Source organism: Xyrauchen texanus, chromosome 2, assembly GCF_025860055.1.
Source record: "Xyrauchen texanus isolate HMW12.3.18 chromosome 2, RBS_HiC_50CHRs, whole genome shotgun sequence".
NCBI classification, from domain to species: domain Eukaryota; kingdom Metazoa; phylum Chordata; class Actinopteri; order Cypriniformes; family Catostomidae; genus Xyrauchen; species Xyrauchen texanus.
In genome coordinates this window covers 19794176-19813090 of record NC_068277.1, presented here as the reverse complement: position 1 = coordinate 19813090, position 18915 = coordinate 19794176, and the positions used below count along the sequence as shown (strand labels likewise).

Genomic DNA, 18915 nt, shown 5'->3' with positions numbered 1-18915 from the left:
ATCAAATTCTTCCAAGACAAGATTATTTGAGCTATGTTATCTGTATTATTTTAAAACTCTACATTCTTACAGCTTATCAACAGTTTTCTTTTTTTAATTATTATTACAACAAACATCTGAAACAAAGTAGATATTTTACTGAAAATCTTGAGAGCCCTAAAAGAGCAAGTGAGCAATAATTTTTTTCCTACTTGAGAATATAATTTTGTTTCACTCATATACAATACATTTTATTTCTTAGGTGCACGAGCTTGAGATTTTCTGACCCTGTCTGTTTCTGTGTGTGTTCAACACAAGGCCAGTAGCGGATACTGCTGTGGTAAATGCCAAAGTCATTAGTGTGGATGTGGGGAAGTAGACGGCACTGATTGTTGTTGTCCGATGCAGAGAATGTTCTGTGCTGTCATTTCACCACTGAAGGTGAAGCTATAGATGTGATCTGTTGCTAATGATAGATTGAAGAGAGTATGTTTGTGTTTTATTACAATTACACTCGCCCAGAATGTGTGTGTGGAGCACCCTATGTGTGCTCAAGAGTCATCCTGTTCACCATCTTCTCGAGAGACCTCATGTCCCACATTTCTCCTCCACAACATGGCACTGTGATCCAGTGAAGCACCAGAGATAGGCTCTTAAAAAAACTCACAATTTCCTCCCCTCCACTCCACCACGTCTCGTTGTCCTTCGGGATTTGTCTTTTCTTTCAGCCTTTGACTCGCTGATGGTCGCTTAGCAACTTGGACAACAAAACTACAGACTGCGCTGCTTAGCATTCAAGAATGATTTGATCCAAGAGATTTGAGACAAGATGCCTGCCAGCGTGCGTGTGTGTGTGTGTGTGTGTGTGTGTGTGTGTGTGTGTGTGTGTGTGTGTGTGTGTGTGTGTGTCATGGTGTTGAAGTGTTTTATGAGCTGCCTCCCAGAGTGCTAATCATTTGAGATGTTTTGCTTTAGGGTTCATGCTCATTTGTGGGTCATATTTATGGCAAGATATAGAGCCAAAAATAGAAACGAAATTCAGATATTTTTAAGGCCAAAAAATGTTGGAACAATGTAACTGAAATATAATGAAATATTAAAACAATCAATAAAACAACTAAAACCAGAATTTTCAGTGCAATTAAAAATATATACACTCACTGAGCGCTTTATTATTATATTATTAGGAACACCAATACACTTATGTATTCATGTGATTATTTAATAGGCCGATCATGTGGCAGCAGTGCAATGCGTAAAATCATGCAAATATGGATCAGGAGATTCAGTTGTTAACATCAACCATCAGAATGGGGAAAATTTTGATCTCATTGATTTAGACCGTAGCATGATTGTTGGTGCCAGACGGGCTGGTTTGAGTATTTCTGTAACTGCTGATCTCCTGGGATTTTCAAGCACCACAGTCTCTAGAGTCACTGGTGCCAGTTTGTACAAAAGTTGTCCCCACAAAGATAGGATATTGTGGGTGGTTGCCAGGGCATTGCCATGCTCTTTGTAACATCTGAGGTTGTTACCCCTCCTACCAACTACCAGAGGCAGCCTTCTCCCGAATACTAACACTACCATTTCTTCTTTGGTGACTTCCTGTCTGAACTATGTAAATGCCATGCTGTTTCCATTGTCATGTTGCAAAGTATTGCCAGCTTACCCTGCCTTACCAAGTGTGTTTCTATTGCTATTGCTGATTGTTTATTTGTTATGACCATTGCCTGTTTTCCTGGGTTCACTGCTTTTTAGATACCCCTTTGTTTTTTGTTTTTACTTGTTGGACTGTCTTTTTGTTTTTTGGATTATATCGCCTGCATAACAAATACCTCTATTTGCCTGCCGATTTGGATTGTTTGCTTGTGTTCTAATAAACCTCCAGCAAATGGATCCTAACACCATCTCCATGGCCAGTTCATTACACCATTGCAAGGGTGAAAAAACCTTTCTATGATATTCTGGTTCCTAGAAATGGCTCAATCTCTCTTTTAACTCTATTGGATTTTGGGTGTTTCTTCAACTTCGGCATTTTCATGTCCCAGGGGTTGATTTTTATTCAAACACATTTCATCTTTTTGTCAAAAGATTTGATCAGGCCCAGAGGTGGTTGGGGTAGCCAAAATCTGTACTCAAGTTAAAGTACCAAGTCTTTTAAAAATTAATTACTCAAGTAGAAGTAAAAGATCTAATATTAATAATTACTTGAGTAAGAGTAAGACAGTATCAAATTAAAAGATTACTCAAGTAGTGAGTAAATAGTTACACTGCAAATATCTGATTATTAATTTTAACAACTTGTATGAATGAATCATGTGTCTGTCATCCTTGACCTTTATATCCACTGTTACAGTGATAGTTTAAAAATGAAAATGATGATATCATCACATTCACGTTCTAAACCAGTATGACTTGGACACAATGAGCACAATTAAGGAGATGTTAGACTGAATTTTAGCCTCAGTCACCATTCATTTCGATTTGTTTGTCACTTTTGAAAGTGTATGGTGACTGTGGATATCCCGAACACCTTGATTTTGGTTCCAGAGAAGACGAAGACACAAATGTTTGGAACAATGACAGTGAGTCTAAAAGATGACCGAATATTCATTTATGGGTGAACTACCACTTAAAGGATTCTTGACAGATTGGGTATGAAAATTAGAAGAAAAGTTTGTAAACGTTCCTAGTAATCGTTACAGGAAAATGAAATGTCTCACAGACTCAATTATATTATTATGTATTATATTGTATATTCTTAGTTATGAATCAAAGCAAGATCATGCATTATTAACGCCTATTGTCACAAATTCCTGCATGGATTCTTAGTTGAATATATTCTCTAGCTTACAGTATACAGACAAAAGAATTGAGATCAATTTCATTGAGCTCACGCTCCTTAAAGAGTGCCGTGCTGTCATAGCAACCATGATACGTTACGTTTCCGTTTGTCCTACGAAGACCGTCTCGTTCAAACGAGGCTAGTATAAAGGAGGACACTCGGTATACTGCAGCCTTCAAAGGACGTGTCCTACCTTGCACGCAGCCTTCGAAATGAAACAGTCACTATATGGAAGTCGGTCGCAACTTCCGTTTCATGCCGACTTTAACTTATGGGTTTGGTGCAACCAGCAGCAGGCTTTTTTTTGTGGTACTTTTCAAATACCTTTTATGTGTAGACTTTACTGTTTTAGTCTTGTCCCTGAGCCAGATTTTCAATATTAAAATATGAAAATCCATAGTTAAAATACAAATTATAACGTGTAAAATAATGGTTGCCAACTTTGGATACCAGGCTGAAGTGAGATTTTGATGTCATGGCCAGGGTCGCATTAATGAACAGGCAAATCATTCAAGCCCAGAGGGCCCCATGCCCGTGGCATCTTAATGCGTCCATAGTGAGTGTACGTGATACTGGTTGGCCTACTATCTTTCATTTCTACCACAAACAAACCTAATCTGACCATAAAAGGCTATTTTATTTTTTTATTACTAACTACACCAATTTTCCTACCATTCATAATTTCAAAATATCCATAAAACATGGCACAGCCAGGGTTTTTCCTGGGTCCAAAAATGATCTTCAATGGTGGCTGCTACCAAGCTCAAAGTTGGTTTGTTACATAATTGTAATTAGTTACTAATTAACAGACTTACTAAACTGCATTTCATGTTTACGTTGAAAATCTGTTAGTTGGCAACTCAGTTAAATTGGTAATGTGAAACAAACAAACAATTTCCACTGTGTGAAAATTATTTCAATACGTTTTTGAATATTATGACTGTCCAACATTTGTGGTGTCATTTCCACCACACAAACCATTGTGCCCCCCCAAAATTTAGTTATTGAACTAAAAAAAGAATTCAATGAAGAGCATGCTTGAGATGAAATGTGAGTCAAGTGATGTTTGAAGAAAAACCAAGGTAAAAGTCACTAGGGAGCATAATAATTTTATTGGACGTCATTTCCAATAAAGCTGTAATTTAGCAAAATTACAAATAATTATTAAAAAAAAAATATTAAATTGCATTTATAATACATAAAATGTTATCTATGAAATAGCCTTAGCAAGACAACGCAGTCAGCCAGTTGATTAAAACCAATTGAAAATTATCATTTCCATCAGCGTCATTTCATTCAAGGAACATTCAAGTGTTAAACACAATACAGAATTTGAGATGTGGTGGAAATTAAACCATCATGGAAATTTCCATGCCTTTTGGGAAAAATTACAAATCTTCTGTGATGCATGTACATACAAATGAGCACAATCGAGTGACGAGTTACGTGCAAATGTTTAATACTTGCGGTAAGGGGGTTTGTTCAAATCTTTAATTCAAAGGATCAGCAATAGGAATAGTGAAGCTTGTTTAAAGTAACAATAAAAAAATGATAGTGATATTTATGTAAACAGACTTTTAAATGAGCTTTTCAGCTTGTTGATCCACGTGTTGCACACAGTTCTATTTATCAGACTCGATCAGAACTGTAAGTACACCCGAATTGGGTGGCTTACAATCCAAACAAGATGTACAAAAAAAGCTTGCTTCATATCATAACTGAAACTTTCAGCAGTCTTTCAAATGTGATATTAACCATCAGCAACTGACTAGAGCAGGTTTGGCAAGGCAGAAACATTCAAACCCACAGCTGTAAATATAGTATAGTGAGGCACAAAACACACACACACACACACACACACACACACACACACACACACACACGTAATGCTGTAGAAAGTATATATATTTGTCTGTAAACACCACTGTATCAAGACACCAGCCAACATAAGATACAAACTCTCACACAGACAGACAAAAACAGGTTATTACAAAAGGAATGTGCAGCCTCAGAAATGAGGCCCATTGAGAGGCAGGAATCCAACCGCATTCACTTACAATAAAGCAGATTACAGGCTTACAAAAATATATTCACAGCTGCTCACTGTTGCTCTATGGCACATTTAACCAAGATGAACCTCTGTTTTTATATGTTATGAATTTATTGCCTTCACCAAGTCTAAATCAATCAGGGCAGAGAGAGGGAACTTGTTACAAGCATTGCAATTAGACAACGTAAACTATTTAGAAACTCATTTGCAGTTAAATGAAATCTATGAATGAATTGGCCAAGGTGAGTGTCCGGAATTGTAACTCACTTTCAAGACTTGTTTGAATTAAATGTATTTCTGTCTTGACTTAAAGAATTTAAGGTTTACAAACCCAGCAAAAAAAAAAAAAAAAAAAAAGGCAAAACGTATCCTGTTCACAAAACATAAACAAAATTCACAAACAATCCCTGTTTATTTCCAAAGACTTTGAAAATAATTCTTAAAATAGATGCAGATTTACAATCTTGCAACTCTTGCCCTCAGTATTTTAGGCTTGGCAGTAAGTAACAGCAATGTCAAGACTGCTTTTGTACAATCAAAAGTTCTAGTTTACAAGCACTGCTGGCTCCTCCACCTGCCCCTTCTCATTGGATGATCCAAGTGGTCCGGCCCACCAAATAACAAGAGCGTTGTCCTTTTGGATGCTATTTGATGATATCACATTCCCTTCATCTAATTCAGAATCAGATTCCTCACTGTCAGATGGCCAACAAAAGTGCCGCTGGCCACTAGAGGAGGCCACCAATGGCATGAAAGGATGCATACTGCATTAATTAGATATGGAGAAAGAGTGAGATAAATTACTACTAGTATGACTTTGAAAGATTTTAAACAAAGTACAATTTCTTTTAAACTTTTTTCATGAGGAAAATTACTGAGTGGACCCTTAAACATACAGTCATACTTTGAATACATTCTGATACACGTAGAAGACTTCTTAGAAATCTCCTGCAAGGTTTTAAATTGATAAGCATGATTTTATATTACAGTAAGCAACCACTTTTTTTTTTTTTTTTATACGTGCATACTACAAATACCAATTCATGGCATGTCAATATTGATACAAGTATTGTGAGGTTAAGTATTGAAATATTTAGCAATATCTATCCCCCCACCCACCCCTGGTGAACATAATTGTACCTGATTCCATTAGTACAATCTGTGTGCGCCTGAAACTGCAGCATTGGTTGCAGTATTTCCTCATTTCCATCAGGTGGCGCTGTAAGGGTGTCCCATACTGACACCACGCCATCAGTGTCTCCACTCAATAGATATCGTCCAGATCTAATTCAGACACAAACAAACACACACAAATGTGTCTAATTACTGTGTTGTTGAATTCTCATCCAGTTCTAATCTTGTTTGTCATAATAATGATCTTACTGGTCCAGGTCAAAGTAGATTCGCTGGTTGGTATTGACATTCCTGCGCATGGAGAACAGAACCTTTCCTGGATCTCTCAGGTCCCAGCACAGGATCTCATAGTCCTAAAGGCAGTGACAGAATGTATTAGAAAGAATTCAAAACCTTAAGAAAAAATTTCCTTTGCGAACAGTGTCAGAGCTTGTGATAGGCTAATATATTTGGCATCATTCAATCTCTGATCAACAAGTATACAAAGCATGTTAATGCCCATTAACCTTCCGACCGCCAGTGTACAGGTGATTGCCGTCGGGTGAGAAGAGCAGATGTGTAAGGCCTCCGTGATGTCGGGTGGGCAGCAGAGCCAGCACTGATCCATCTTCACAGGAGTAGAGGCCAACCGAACGAGAATACGACCCACAAGCGTACATGGACTGACATGGACTGAAGGCAATGCAGGAGATAATGCCAGTCTGACCCTGTTTCTTGACTAAAAAGAGATTAAATTAGAGGGATATAAAAAAAAAAAAAAAAGAGCTGAAGAAAATTTGTTGTGGTTGCCTATGGATAACTCGCAGAGAATGATATAGCTTCAGGCAGAGCTCCAAAATGGGGCGGGAGCTCAAAAACACCAGCAAAGATATAGGGAGATTTGACTGTGAGTGGAAGTGACAGGGGCCCCCTTTTGGAGTAACCCAACCCTCTTTTGGAGATTCCACACCCATTTGGAGATCTCCGGCCTGCAGCTATACCTACATGATCTCGGCCCATGATGTTAGGGTGTTCTGGATGGTTGCTAGGATGTTTTCAGTGGTTGCTTACTGGCCCAAGAGCCCAAGTCCCTGTAATATTCTGGGCCCTAGCTTGGGTCAATTCAAGTCTATGGGCTTTTCCCGCCTGTTTTTAAGTCCAGCAGATTAAAATCACCAATTCCAATCGCTAGAAAAGTAACAGAACTCCTCTCCTGTGAGGTACAATTCCTATCTGTAACAGAAATGGTGCTGGACAAGTCACATGCCTTTCCAAACCCAAACTATGAGCAATAGTAACAGCAATGCTCGCCCAAGAATCACCACTAGTAATCAGTTTGGTTTCATTTTGATCTAAAAGGCTAAAGCAAAAGTAAACGGTCCAATTTTCACAGTTTACATATAGAGGGTGGCATCTTTCAAGCCTTCAGTCTCATTCATTAGTCTAAACAAAGACGATTTTTGTGTCACATCCAAAACAATAATTACTGTACAATAGCAGGTGAACTAGTCAGTCACTACAAACATACAACAATAATTATATCCACACCGACTGTCTAGATCAGAGTCTGTCATGTTAGCAAAATCAAGCCAAATATGTGTTTACCTCCATGAATGCATTTGGAACGAAGCCACTCAGAAAACAAAATAAATTAAATAGGATTACATACATTTTGCACGCATGGGAGCCAGCCAACTTAATGACCTCGATTAGCAGTGTGACCATGCCAGAGATGTGCCACTTCTATTAAAATGAATGGGAGAAATTGAAATGCCAAACGGTCAATGGATGTAGAAAGGAAGTCCCGCCTTACAGGTAAAAGAGCCAATCACATTTTAGATACAGACATCACCTGTCAATCAACTTGACAGGTGATGCATGCGCATTAGCTATACGTAATCGGAGGTAACAAAGCACAATTTAGGATTCCAGTGTTGTAAGATTTTACTGCTGATATAAAATATGTTCCTTTATTCTATTCTTCACCAACTGTTTTTGAAATTTCTGTGTTCTCCCATTTAAGGAGCTACACTTTCATGACTGGAAATAGCTTCCAGAGATCATTCCAAAGATGGTTGCCAGTAGACTAACTTGCAAGAAAGACATTGACTCTGCTGGGTATTCCTCTATAGGAGGAAACATCACATACCCATAGTAGGCCTCTCCTCACACTCTCTCCCAGGACGGTCAGTTTGGAAGACCCTGATGATTTTATCAAAGCCACAGTAAAGCTGATTGCCATCTGGAGAGAAACACAGGGAATGGGCTGCGGCCAGCTCGTCTAGGTGGTTGTAAGGTCGAAAGGATGCACGGAGGTCCCCATAGAATGCATCCCAAATGTGGACTGGATTGTCCCGGCTACTGCTGGCAATGCTGAAGGGATGGAGAGGAATAAGGAGAAGAATGAATCTACATCACTGCATTTTTATTTCAAAATCTAAAACCCCCATTATCCACAAAATATATTTTTTGTCCAAAAATAAGAGATTGCAACATTAGTCAGTTATAGCCTGGCTTCCCTCCAAGCCAGCAACACAAAAGAACCATTAAGAACAGATCTGATGTTCTTTCTCTACAGGAGAGCGACACTGTTTAAAAGTGGATAATGAGAAACTACACCAAATGACTTGAGTCAAGACGGAGGAAGTAAATGACCTGAATACCAAGCACCTTCCCTGGAGGGAAGAGCCAATCATAAGTCAAAGTTAATGATCAACCCCTGTGGATATTCAAAAAGCTCTTCAGCAGCCAAAACATTACACCAAGTAAGCGTAGAAGGGCAATGCTCTAAAAATGTAATTACAGTGTTTCAAAATCACCTGTAAACCTGTTGAGGCTAAAAGTCGGCATAAGATGACAAATTGTTATTGAGCACACTCAAGTTTCTTGTCTTACATCATTGTGTCTCAGAGTTCTTTAACCACCTCCTCTTTATGAGTTCTTCATACAGCTTACAGTTTCGTCCTTGACCCTGAGACTTGTCATTTGTCTCTTCGCTCTACTGTTTTCTGTCGCTGCAGGGTAGATTCAGTAATCCCAAACAACATTTGATCAGACTGAGGGTGGGTTTAGAGAACAGCACATGCCACAGTTAATGAGCCCTCGTTAGTAACCTGCCGTTATCCATGACAACTGGCATTGATTTGGACCCATTTCTGTTCCATTGCCTTTTCTCGAATGAAAAAAACAGAACCATCAAAGAGAAAGACATTAAACGAAATCTAGGGCGACAGAAAACGAGAAAAGAATAAAGAGAGACCACTTATATCCTCCCTAAACAATCCCAGAACTACTTCTAGTGAGCCCTAACACACACACACACACACACACACACACACACACAGTACATATTAAAGCAATAAGCTAATAACCCAGTGCGTTACATTACTTTTACGTTGTTAGGCATGACACCGAGTTGGTTTACAGTTACTAAGCAATGTAGCAACTTGCCTAATTAATAACAAACTCAATTGATGTGTGGGTAAATTGACTATTTTACACTGGCTTTGAATGTGTATTATCCAATAAGAATTTAGAGCCAGAACTACTCGTTCAATAAATGGACACAATGAATACCACTCGCACCCTCCAGGGGTTTTTACAGAAAGTACATAAAATATGAGCAGCTTCATTTAAGCCTTTCATTGTGAGTTTAATGAACAGTCTAAGCCAGAGGAGACGAGGCTCATCTGCACCGATCATAAAAAAAGAAACAGGATTTGGAACAAGAGCTTAATTTAACACAAAACAATCTCTTTGAAGACATGTATCTGTAAATTATAAACTGAGGCACTTTGTAAGACTGGCAATGGACATCGTAAAAACAGGACTGTGGACATCAGTGCCATTAAAGGTGCTGTATCTGATTTTTTTTATGGAATGGTATGCAGAAAATGTTACATCTCCCTGAAAGATATCACTGAAATAAGTGCACTGTGATATCTTACCTTCAGATTCAAAACAGTTGTCATATTAAGGCGCTATTTTGCTACTGTCGTGTTTGACAACCATGAAAAGGTGATGTTCTCAATGCTATCTTTGGAGGACAGCGTTTTGGAAAGAGGGGCGAAAAATCGCTTACAGCATCGTTAAATCAGAGACAAAAAACATGATCATTTGATCCAACTGTGCCTCAAACTATCCTGATTTTTAAACTCTCCTGAAAATCTGATTTTCCCCCAGATCTTTTTGTAGTAAACATAAAAACGAGTAATTGATTGCTTTAGAATTAAATTCAACATTTGAACCAGTTTTCCTTATGAAAAAAATAGCACTATGCATAAACAACAAGATCTAGATTCAAAAATGGAAAAAAGTCTTCTGAACCAGCCAATCACTTTAAATAATGGCAACATTTTCTTTTTGGGAGAACTAACAGATCTGGTATATTAACACAATTCTTATCTGATTTTCTGCCATGTGAACCATTAGGTCTGAATTCAGGAAAATTTACCTCAACATTCATCATAATAGCACACATCATTTACCCTTAACATAAATTCTAATAATTTACCAATTGCAGTATATGAAGCATTACACAGAAACGTGTACTATTCTATTTGTTTAAAGATGCACGCAGTATTTTTATTTTTTTTCTAAACTTTTAAAACAGAAATAGCAATAGTAAAATTATATCTTTTAAATATGTTTAAAACCAAAAATTCAGTTTTACAAAATTTTAATTAAGCGATACATTAATATTACTTGGTGTACCTTTACACTATTTGCTTTGAACAGTGACAAAAACATTTTAAAATGTTTTAATGATTTATGCTGCTAATGCATAGCTTTAAGACTTGGGTTAAGACTTAAAAAAAAATGCTATAAACAAAACCATTCATCTCATGTCATCATTCATATCCAGGGCTGGACTGGGAAGAGAAATCGGCCTTATCGCAGCCCATTTGGCACGCAGCCAACCCACCAGCCCGCTCAGTTCTCCCAATGGCCAGTCCACCAGTTATTTGTGCATTCTTGGGGTGTCTTATTCCAAATAATGCGATTAATTCTATACGTTGTTTAATGCAGTTATTTGTAATGCTGTAGTAATGCATATATTCAATTTGACATAAAAATCTTCCATTCTGTTCAGTGTGATTTTCTACTGGAATCAGAGCTGATCAGATGAGAGTAGCAGCACTGCTCCCCTCTCTCTCGGCCACTCTCTCTCGTTTGCTCACTCACTCATGCTTGCATATTGGGACGTTTAACATATTATTTGCACTCTTGTATAGTGAAATGTAATAATCACCGAAGCTCAACAAGTGAAAAATCACCAACAAGTAAAATAATGGCATGAAGTGGTAACCGCCAACAGCTTCTAAACAGTTTAAAGTTTTTAGAATATATAATGATATACATTTATAAATAAATTGTGTTGCCTATGTTTCCAAAATCAGCTAGTCACCATGACCCCACCCCAAAAGCAAAACAAAAAAAAAGACCCCCAAATGTTAATGTGTAATTCGCACCCTGCCATACATCATGCAAACAACCTCATAATTCTTTTTTTTTTTTTTAATCCAAGCAGAAAAATTGGGCACTTTGGCATGCAGTGTCAACATAGCTTAACCTAAACCCAACAACCATGCTCACGATATTACAGTAGCCTGACTTACATTCAATGTAATTTATACAAGTGAAAGGAAATGCAAATATTGGTTAAAGTCTCTTCAGACTGTTTTTTTTTTTTTAGATGCTCCCATTTGACGAATATTCAGGTTAACTTGAAATGTAATGGATAGGAAAGTATTTTTGGTCAGAACTCACAAGCATGTGTCTGGGTCCAGAGAGTTCATTTTAGGGAACCAGCAGTAGTCATAGATGGTGTCTCCCTCTGCCATCTTCAGCACTGGACTCTGAGCACATACAAACAGGAACAACAACATGATGATGTCACATCCTGTATATGCCATTTTTAAACATATTTTCAAATATTATGCAATCAAACCATGGTTGGAGCCTGAAAAAGAAATAGTGAAATCTGATCCTAGCTCCTTCTAGTAAATCAGTTTGTAAATCTGTAATAAGAATATTCTGGCTAGAGGCTGACCATCTCAGAGAGTATATCCCAGCGACTGCTGTACAGCTCAGGAGGGAGATTATACACACGAAGTAAATTATCTGCACTGTTGGAGAGAATGCAGGAACCATCTGGAGCCCTACAGTGGGATATCAGAAAAAGAGTATTAGATATTGCATTATTAGTCTTTGCTATCTTATATATTTTGCAAGATAAGTTTTCTAGAAATGGGCGCTTTCATCAGCGATCACCATTTACAGCCTCTGAGGTAATTTTCCGCAGTGTGGGTATATTCGGCCCAAGAACCTGTCAGCATCTGAGGGTTCTGGCTGAAATCGAAGCCTTCACTGTGAACATGGCAAAGGAACAGGAGTGGGTCATCATACAATGTCTAGCTGAAACTCTGTCAAATCACATTTGTTCCCAGGATGTTCTGGCTTAAGATAACCAGCACACTTACTAGTGCCGCACAGCAGAATTTTCTACTGGACTGTCCTTCTCAGGCTCGTCCCTTCCTCTTTCTTCCTCAGACTGGCTCAGTGCTATGTTCTCATCTCCATTTTCATGCCATTCCACATCTTCAACTTCCTCCGTTTCCTTAGCTGTTCCGGTTTCACCAGCTGGAAGAGTGGACACTGAGAGGTTAAACAGCACCTTAATTACACCATTTTCACAGTATCATTAATTTAGTTGTTTCTCAGCATATGATACACTTAATGTCATTTAACAAGGGGAAATGAGAACATTGTAAAGTGTTCAACTATTTCAAGCCATTATTATCTACAGTGGTTAAAGGTGAAGTATGTAACGTTTTTGATGTCAAAATCATTATTCTATCCCAGTTTATAGTTCAGTGCCAACTATTAGCAAGCCATTCATGGGTTTACCTCCCTCAAAAGTATAAACACAGAGCCTCCCAGGCACTATCAAAACATTGATGTTTTTATTTAAAGCGGCCCACTCACTCAGCTCCACCCATCCCTTTCTAGCTCAACCTATAGCGTGAGTTTGGGGTGTGGCTACTTGTTCAGGCAGGGGAATGTGAAAATCCATGGCAAGTGTGTACTCAGGAAATTAAATGTAGTTTTGACAAAATTCGAAGACTTGCTAAAAGACACAGATGCAGAGAATGGAGTAAAAACAGAGCGAACATTGACATCCCAGTTACAAGATGGAGGACTCTGAGGGAATTTTTTGGGTTTGAAGGAGACGCAGAACTTGCAGTTTCTTTTCGAAAGGTGAGCTACAATCAAGGTATTGCCACACAAGTTATTTATCTGAAGATCGCTTCATTAGATACACTGAATATGTATAATTACACTTACTAGTTAGCAGAAGAACCATCCAACCTCACGTGCTGGATCACACACACCCAGCTGCTGTTCAATCAAGCAACGTTACTGGATGACCAGATTTAGTAGCGTATTTAAGCATGGGCAGCATCTTGCTGGGGGTGGCACAGGCACTTGCTGGGGGTTCGCCCAGGGCGCCATACAAGCTAGAACTGCCACTCTCCGGTGTGTAAATGTTATAATGCTCTTATTTATTATGATGTTAAATGCTTATCACCTTTTATTTAGAATGGCCTAACTGTTCATAGGGAATCAGAGAACATGAAAGGGTGTGATGAATCTAGGGGTGTTTGGCAAAGGTTGTTTGAAAACATACTTTATTTTTGTAATTTTGTTTGGTGCCACTATCAGCGGGATTTGAAAAAACTTTTTAGGACATTTATATACAATATCAATGTAACAAATGTAAGATGTGTTGACTTGGATTGACTCCAATGTTTACAATTTTAACATCTAAATAACATTATTAAACTAGAAGTTTGTCAAAGAAAACTTTAAGGTTGGCTTGACAGGTGGATGAATGCACACTGGTGGTTGAGGAAAGTCCCCCTTCACCATGTGAAGCACTTTGAGTGTAGTGTCAGAAAAGCACCATAGAAATGTAATGTTCATTCATTCATGAATGCATGTTGCTAGATGGCTGCACTGTGCACAGAGTCAGCTTTGTCAAGCCAACCATCATTCCATTATTTATCAAAAGTGATTTATTTCGAATTTTATGCAACTAGTTAATACACACATTAATATTTAAATATGTCTTTATTCTTCTCACGGTTTCTTCCTCATCTAAAGCTGCATTAAACCATATGTTTTGTGAGAAGTGTTACACAAATACAATTATCTAGACCTGAATATCTGTGATTGAACTGAACTATGTACAAATTCAGACATACATGGCTGACCATAAAACAAAAAGCTTCTTGAACTGCATGATCATGTTTTATTTCATCACATCTCCCATTACTTTTGGGGAGCACTGTAACTATATAATAAGGATAAAATGACTCAAAATAAGACAAGATCCCTGTAACCATTTAAAGATGGCTGAATTAACTTACAGCAAGAGTAACACATATGGACCAAATATGGAGCTTACATCATGTATTAAGACATCAGAACAGGATATAAAGTATGCCGCTGAACAGCTGTAAATCATCAGTATTGATGTGCTTTGATGAAATAACAATGAGCTCACCTTCCTCTAGAATCCCAGCAGCACATTGGACCACATGTATCTCCACCGAGGGATCCACAGGTGTCTGTGTCATGTGTAAATCAAGGGCCACACCCTCCTGCTCCAGTCGAGGCTGTTTAGCTACTGGTGGTGCTTCCTCATCTTCCTCAACCTGTTCCAGAGACGCAGCTTCATGAGGGGGTTCTCCATCAGCCTCTGCCTCCGGTACTGCAGCACAATCACTGTTCTGACCTACACCTGACATCCAGAACTTCAGATGTGGAGCTTGGCTGGTGTTTACGTGTCTCTATCTGTCAGATGGAAGGAAGGTGTGGGAGGTCTTTAAAAAAATAGTTTACCCAAAAATGAAAATGGTGTCATTTTCTCACCCTCATGTTGTTCCAAACCTGTATAACTTTCTTCCATGCAACATGAAAGATGTTAGGCTTTCATTGCATGGAAAGTGAAAGGTGACTGTCAGTCCCTCACATTCTGCCTAATATCCATTTTATGTTCCACTCAAGAAATTCACATTGGGTTGTAAAAAACATGAGGGTGAGTAACTGATAGAATTTTCATTTTGGGGTGGACAGTTTGATGGGGGACAGAGTTCAGCTTATCACAGCACTATGATGAGGACACATTAGAACTTAACTTTATACTACTCTTACTATTTACTTTAGAAATAGTAAGAGTAGTATGCTATTCCAAAATTAGCCACAGTGCTCTGCCGAGGAGAAACAATTTAAGAAATTATGGAAGTTTACAGACAACAACTGAATATAAAATATGTTTATCAGTTTGCAGTCCCCTTTCAGAATCTGCAATATGTTTATAAAATAAAAAAAAAATTGTTATTTTATGAGTGGGATAAAAAAAATAAAACAAAATTGCATTTTGAAGCTTTTTGACAACAGATATTTCTACAGTACTCTGCAAAAGTCTTAGGCACATATGATGTTTAACAAAAACATTTGTCTTAAAATTGTTATTTATATCTTTAGCTTTAGTGTTTAACAGGAAATATAATTTTTAGACTTCCAAACATTCCATCTGCAAATAGAAGAACAGAGAGTCCTGCAACAGATGGCATGCCCCCCCACAGATCCCCACACTGAACATCAAATCAGTTTGGGATTACATGGAGACAGAAGCAATTGAGACAAAATAGATGGAAGGATTGTTGTGAATTCTCCAAGAAGCTTGGAACATCCAATCTGCCAACTCCAAAGAAAAATTGTGTCCAGGTTTACCTAAGAGAATTGGTGCTGTTTTGAAGGAAAAGTGGTCACAACAAATATTGATTTAGTTTTTTTTTATGTTTAATGGACTTTGTATGACATTAATTGATAAATGAAAACGATTTATAGCATTTTTCACAAGTGCTAAGACTTTTTCACAGTACTGTATATATTTCACAAGAAGAGAAAAATGTATTCAAATAATCCTGTTTAAAAGATTACATCCCCTTGGTTCTAAATATGGTTGTTGCTTCCTCATTGATCAATGTTTATATATTTTGTGACAGTTGTGCACAAGGCCATAACCATGTCTTGAACATTCGGGGGGTCGCGGGTGTTGAAATCGCAAAAAAAAATCTTTGGTCTTGACTAAAAACGTTAAATGCAATAAAGGCCCTAAATGTAATAATTTTTTATTTTAAAAGATATGTTTGATTTTTTTCAAACAGTACAAGACAAACACTGTGCCTGTACTGCTAGCAATTCACCTGTTTCAGTCATCTTTTCTTTCTTTTTATGTCGTCTATAAGAAAAAACGAATGTAATTTGAATTTATTTTCATCACTGATGTAGCTGTAAAATTACATGACCGTGTCAGCTGGCAAGCAAAAAGAACATACACAAAATTATGAACTGCCCTCATGTTGTCCTTCCCCACAAAACAATTGTTTCCTGCTTTATGCATACAAAAATGTCAATATAAATCAAGCAGGAAAAACACAATTTGCATAGGCATCACCAGCAGCTAGACAGCCATGACAAAACTTCTCCAAATAATTAAAATAAATGCTAATTGTCTGAACTTCTCCATCCAAACCGTCACTCTACCTGTTGTTTCGCTGATTTAAAATGTTCGTGTCCACATGTGTCTTGTGCCCTGGACCTTACATATCAGGCAACCTTCTTCAATGTTCGTGTTCTATTGAATTCAGATGGCAGCTTCTAAGCGACTGTGCTGTAAAAGCAAAACGTCAAGTCAGTAGCAAACATAAACTCATGCTGCGTGTTTATAATTACAGGGCGCCGCCATAACTGAACTACAAACCGTTGCCAGGTCACCTGACTCTCGCGAGATATGCTCAAATCACGTTTCAATTTAGTGTCACGCCATCTGTAATATCCCTATTAAATCAGAAATTAAATACCTGGGGATTTACCTTTCCAAGGACCAAAAACAAAGCCAAGTTTTGAATGTAGAAAATAAAATTAAAGAATGCAACTCAAGATTAAATATATGGCTACAGAGGGACCTATCAATACTAGGTCGAATTTACCTAAGATGGAATGTTTATCGAGATGTATTTACCCAGCCTATTCCAATGCCATTCCAAACAAATTGATATAATCTATCAACCAAATCAACCTAAATTTCATTTGGAGAAACAGACCACATTATATGAAGAAAAGTAGTATGACTAAAAGTTATTGATTTTGACTTCCTTAATGGAACCTTACAAATAAATTGGTTAAAATCTTGGATCAAACACAGCAACTACCTTTTGGTATTGTATTCCAAAGACCTTATTCAAGAAAATTAGAGGATTATAATTTTTTCTTAGAGCTGACTTTAATGTTAACAAATTACCTATAACATTGTCAGAGTTTCACAGACAAATACTCTTGTATTGGAAAATGTTATATGTACATAACTTCTCACCCCACACATCTGTACTCTGGAACAGATATGTTTTGCACCGCAACAGATCTCTGTTCTTTGAAGATTGGTATGGGAGAAATATATGGTCCATAGCCGACTTAATGGATACCAACGGACATTTTTTAAATTATGAACAATTTTGCATCAAATATCATTTCAAACCCTTAAAATCAGACTTTACTAAATTACATAGAGCAATACCCCAAGAATTTGTCTTTCTAACAAGAAATATTTTGGCATATCATCCAATACAACCACAATTGGCCCCACTATCAATTCAAGGGATCTTTGTTCTGGATAGAAAATGCACTAATCACTTCATTAGAAATTGTTTTACTGAATACCTTTACCCTGAAAGACAAAATAAAATAACATCCTACAAAAATGTGATAAAGTTTCAATCACTAAACTAAGAGCAATGTATCTAACACTCCCTATACCTCCCAAAGTGAAAGAAACACACTTCAAAGTAATGAACAACATTTACCCCTCTAAAGAATTACTTAGACTTCGCTTTGGTATAGATGATAACACATGTACATTCTGTGAAAATGATGTCGAAACTACGGACCATGTATTTTTCTCATGTAATGTGATACAGACATTTTGGTGTGATATACATAAATGGGTTAAGCAACAGATGTCTTCATTCCCAACCTCTATCTCCAGAGTCGATATAACATTTGGATTGATATTGCAAAGCAAGGGGGATGAGCTCTGTAGTAATACAATTGTATGTCTAGCTAAATGTTTCATTCACAAATGTAGAATTGTGAAATCATCTCCCAAATTTGTCATTTTTTTAAATGAATTTAAATTATATATAAAATCCTTAAAAACTCTGAAAGGTCCTAAAGCACAAAAAATATATGATACCCTAAAACACTTCCCAACTGAGGTAAATAGCTGAACAAAGACTGAATTCTCCCCTTATGTTATTTATTTATTTGAATGTATTTATTTGAATGTTTCTCTTTCCTTTTATACATCATCCTTATTTTTGTTACCAAGACTACATATATATTTCCTATGTTTGTATTAAGAGCTGCTCCCTCTGGCTATATTTCTCTGTATCCTATTCTGAAGAAACGGATTTTATGCAGCTATGTTTGTCTGTAAATCTTGATATGAAAAATGTAGTTGTCATGCTTTTTGTAGAATAGGCCTACTATTTATATAGTACAACACAGGCTTTTTTTTTTTTTAAATCCCAGTGATGATTCTAACACATACATCTATAGAATAATTCATAAAATACTACTAATGCATGTGTTGCCTTGTCAAATCCCTTCACATCAGTGTTACAAGTATGAAGAGCTAATAAAAAGAAATGATCAATATATTTTTTGTATTAATCGAGGGAGAAAGGGATTTCTGTGGCTCATTCTCCTCGAATTGACCAAAAAAGAAGGTAAGATAAACTTGGTGGCATTTTTGTGCCCAAAGCAGTACCTGAAACCTCAATTCATAACTCTGCAATGA

At 37.3% G+C, this 18915-nt stretch overlaps 1 protein-coding gene across 1 annotated transcript; it reads right to left on the bottom strand.

Annotated features, from left to right (window-relative positions):
• Nucleotides 1-3923: 3923 nt before the first annotated feature.
• wrap53 (WD repeat containing, antisense to TP53) lies at nt 3924-16815 on the bottom strand. The gene is made up of 11 exons (XM_052139495.1): nt 16605-16815; nt 14557-14846; nt 12470-12629; nt 12261-12356; nt 12040-12148; nt 11757-11845; nt 8137-8360; nt 6515-6726; nt 6258-6361; nt 6015-6158; nt 3924-5638 (listed from the first exon to the last, which is right to left on the bottom strand). The coding sequence occupies exons 2-11, from the start codon at nt 14798-14800 to the stop codon at nt 5419-5421; spliced, it is 1602 nt and encodes a 533-aa protein (XP_051995455.1). The 5' UTR covers nt 14801-14846; nt 16605-16815; the 3' UTR covers nt 3924-5418.
• Nucleotides 16816-18915: the final 2100 nt, after the last annotated feature.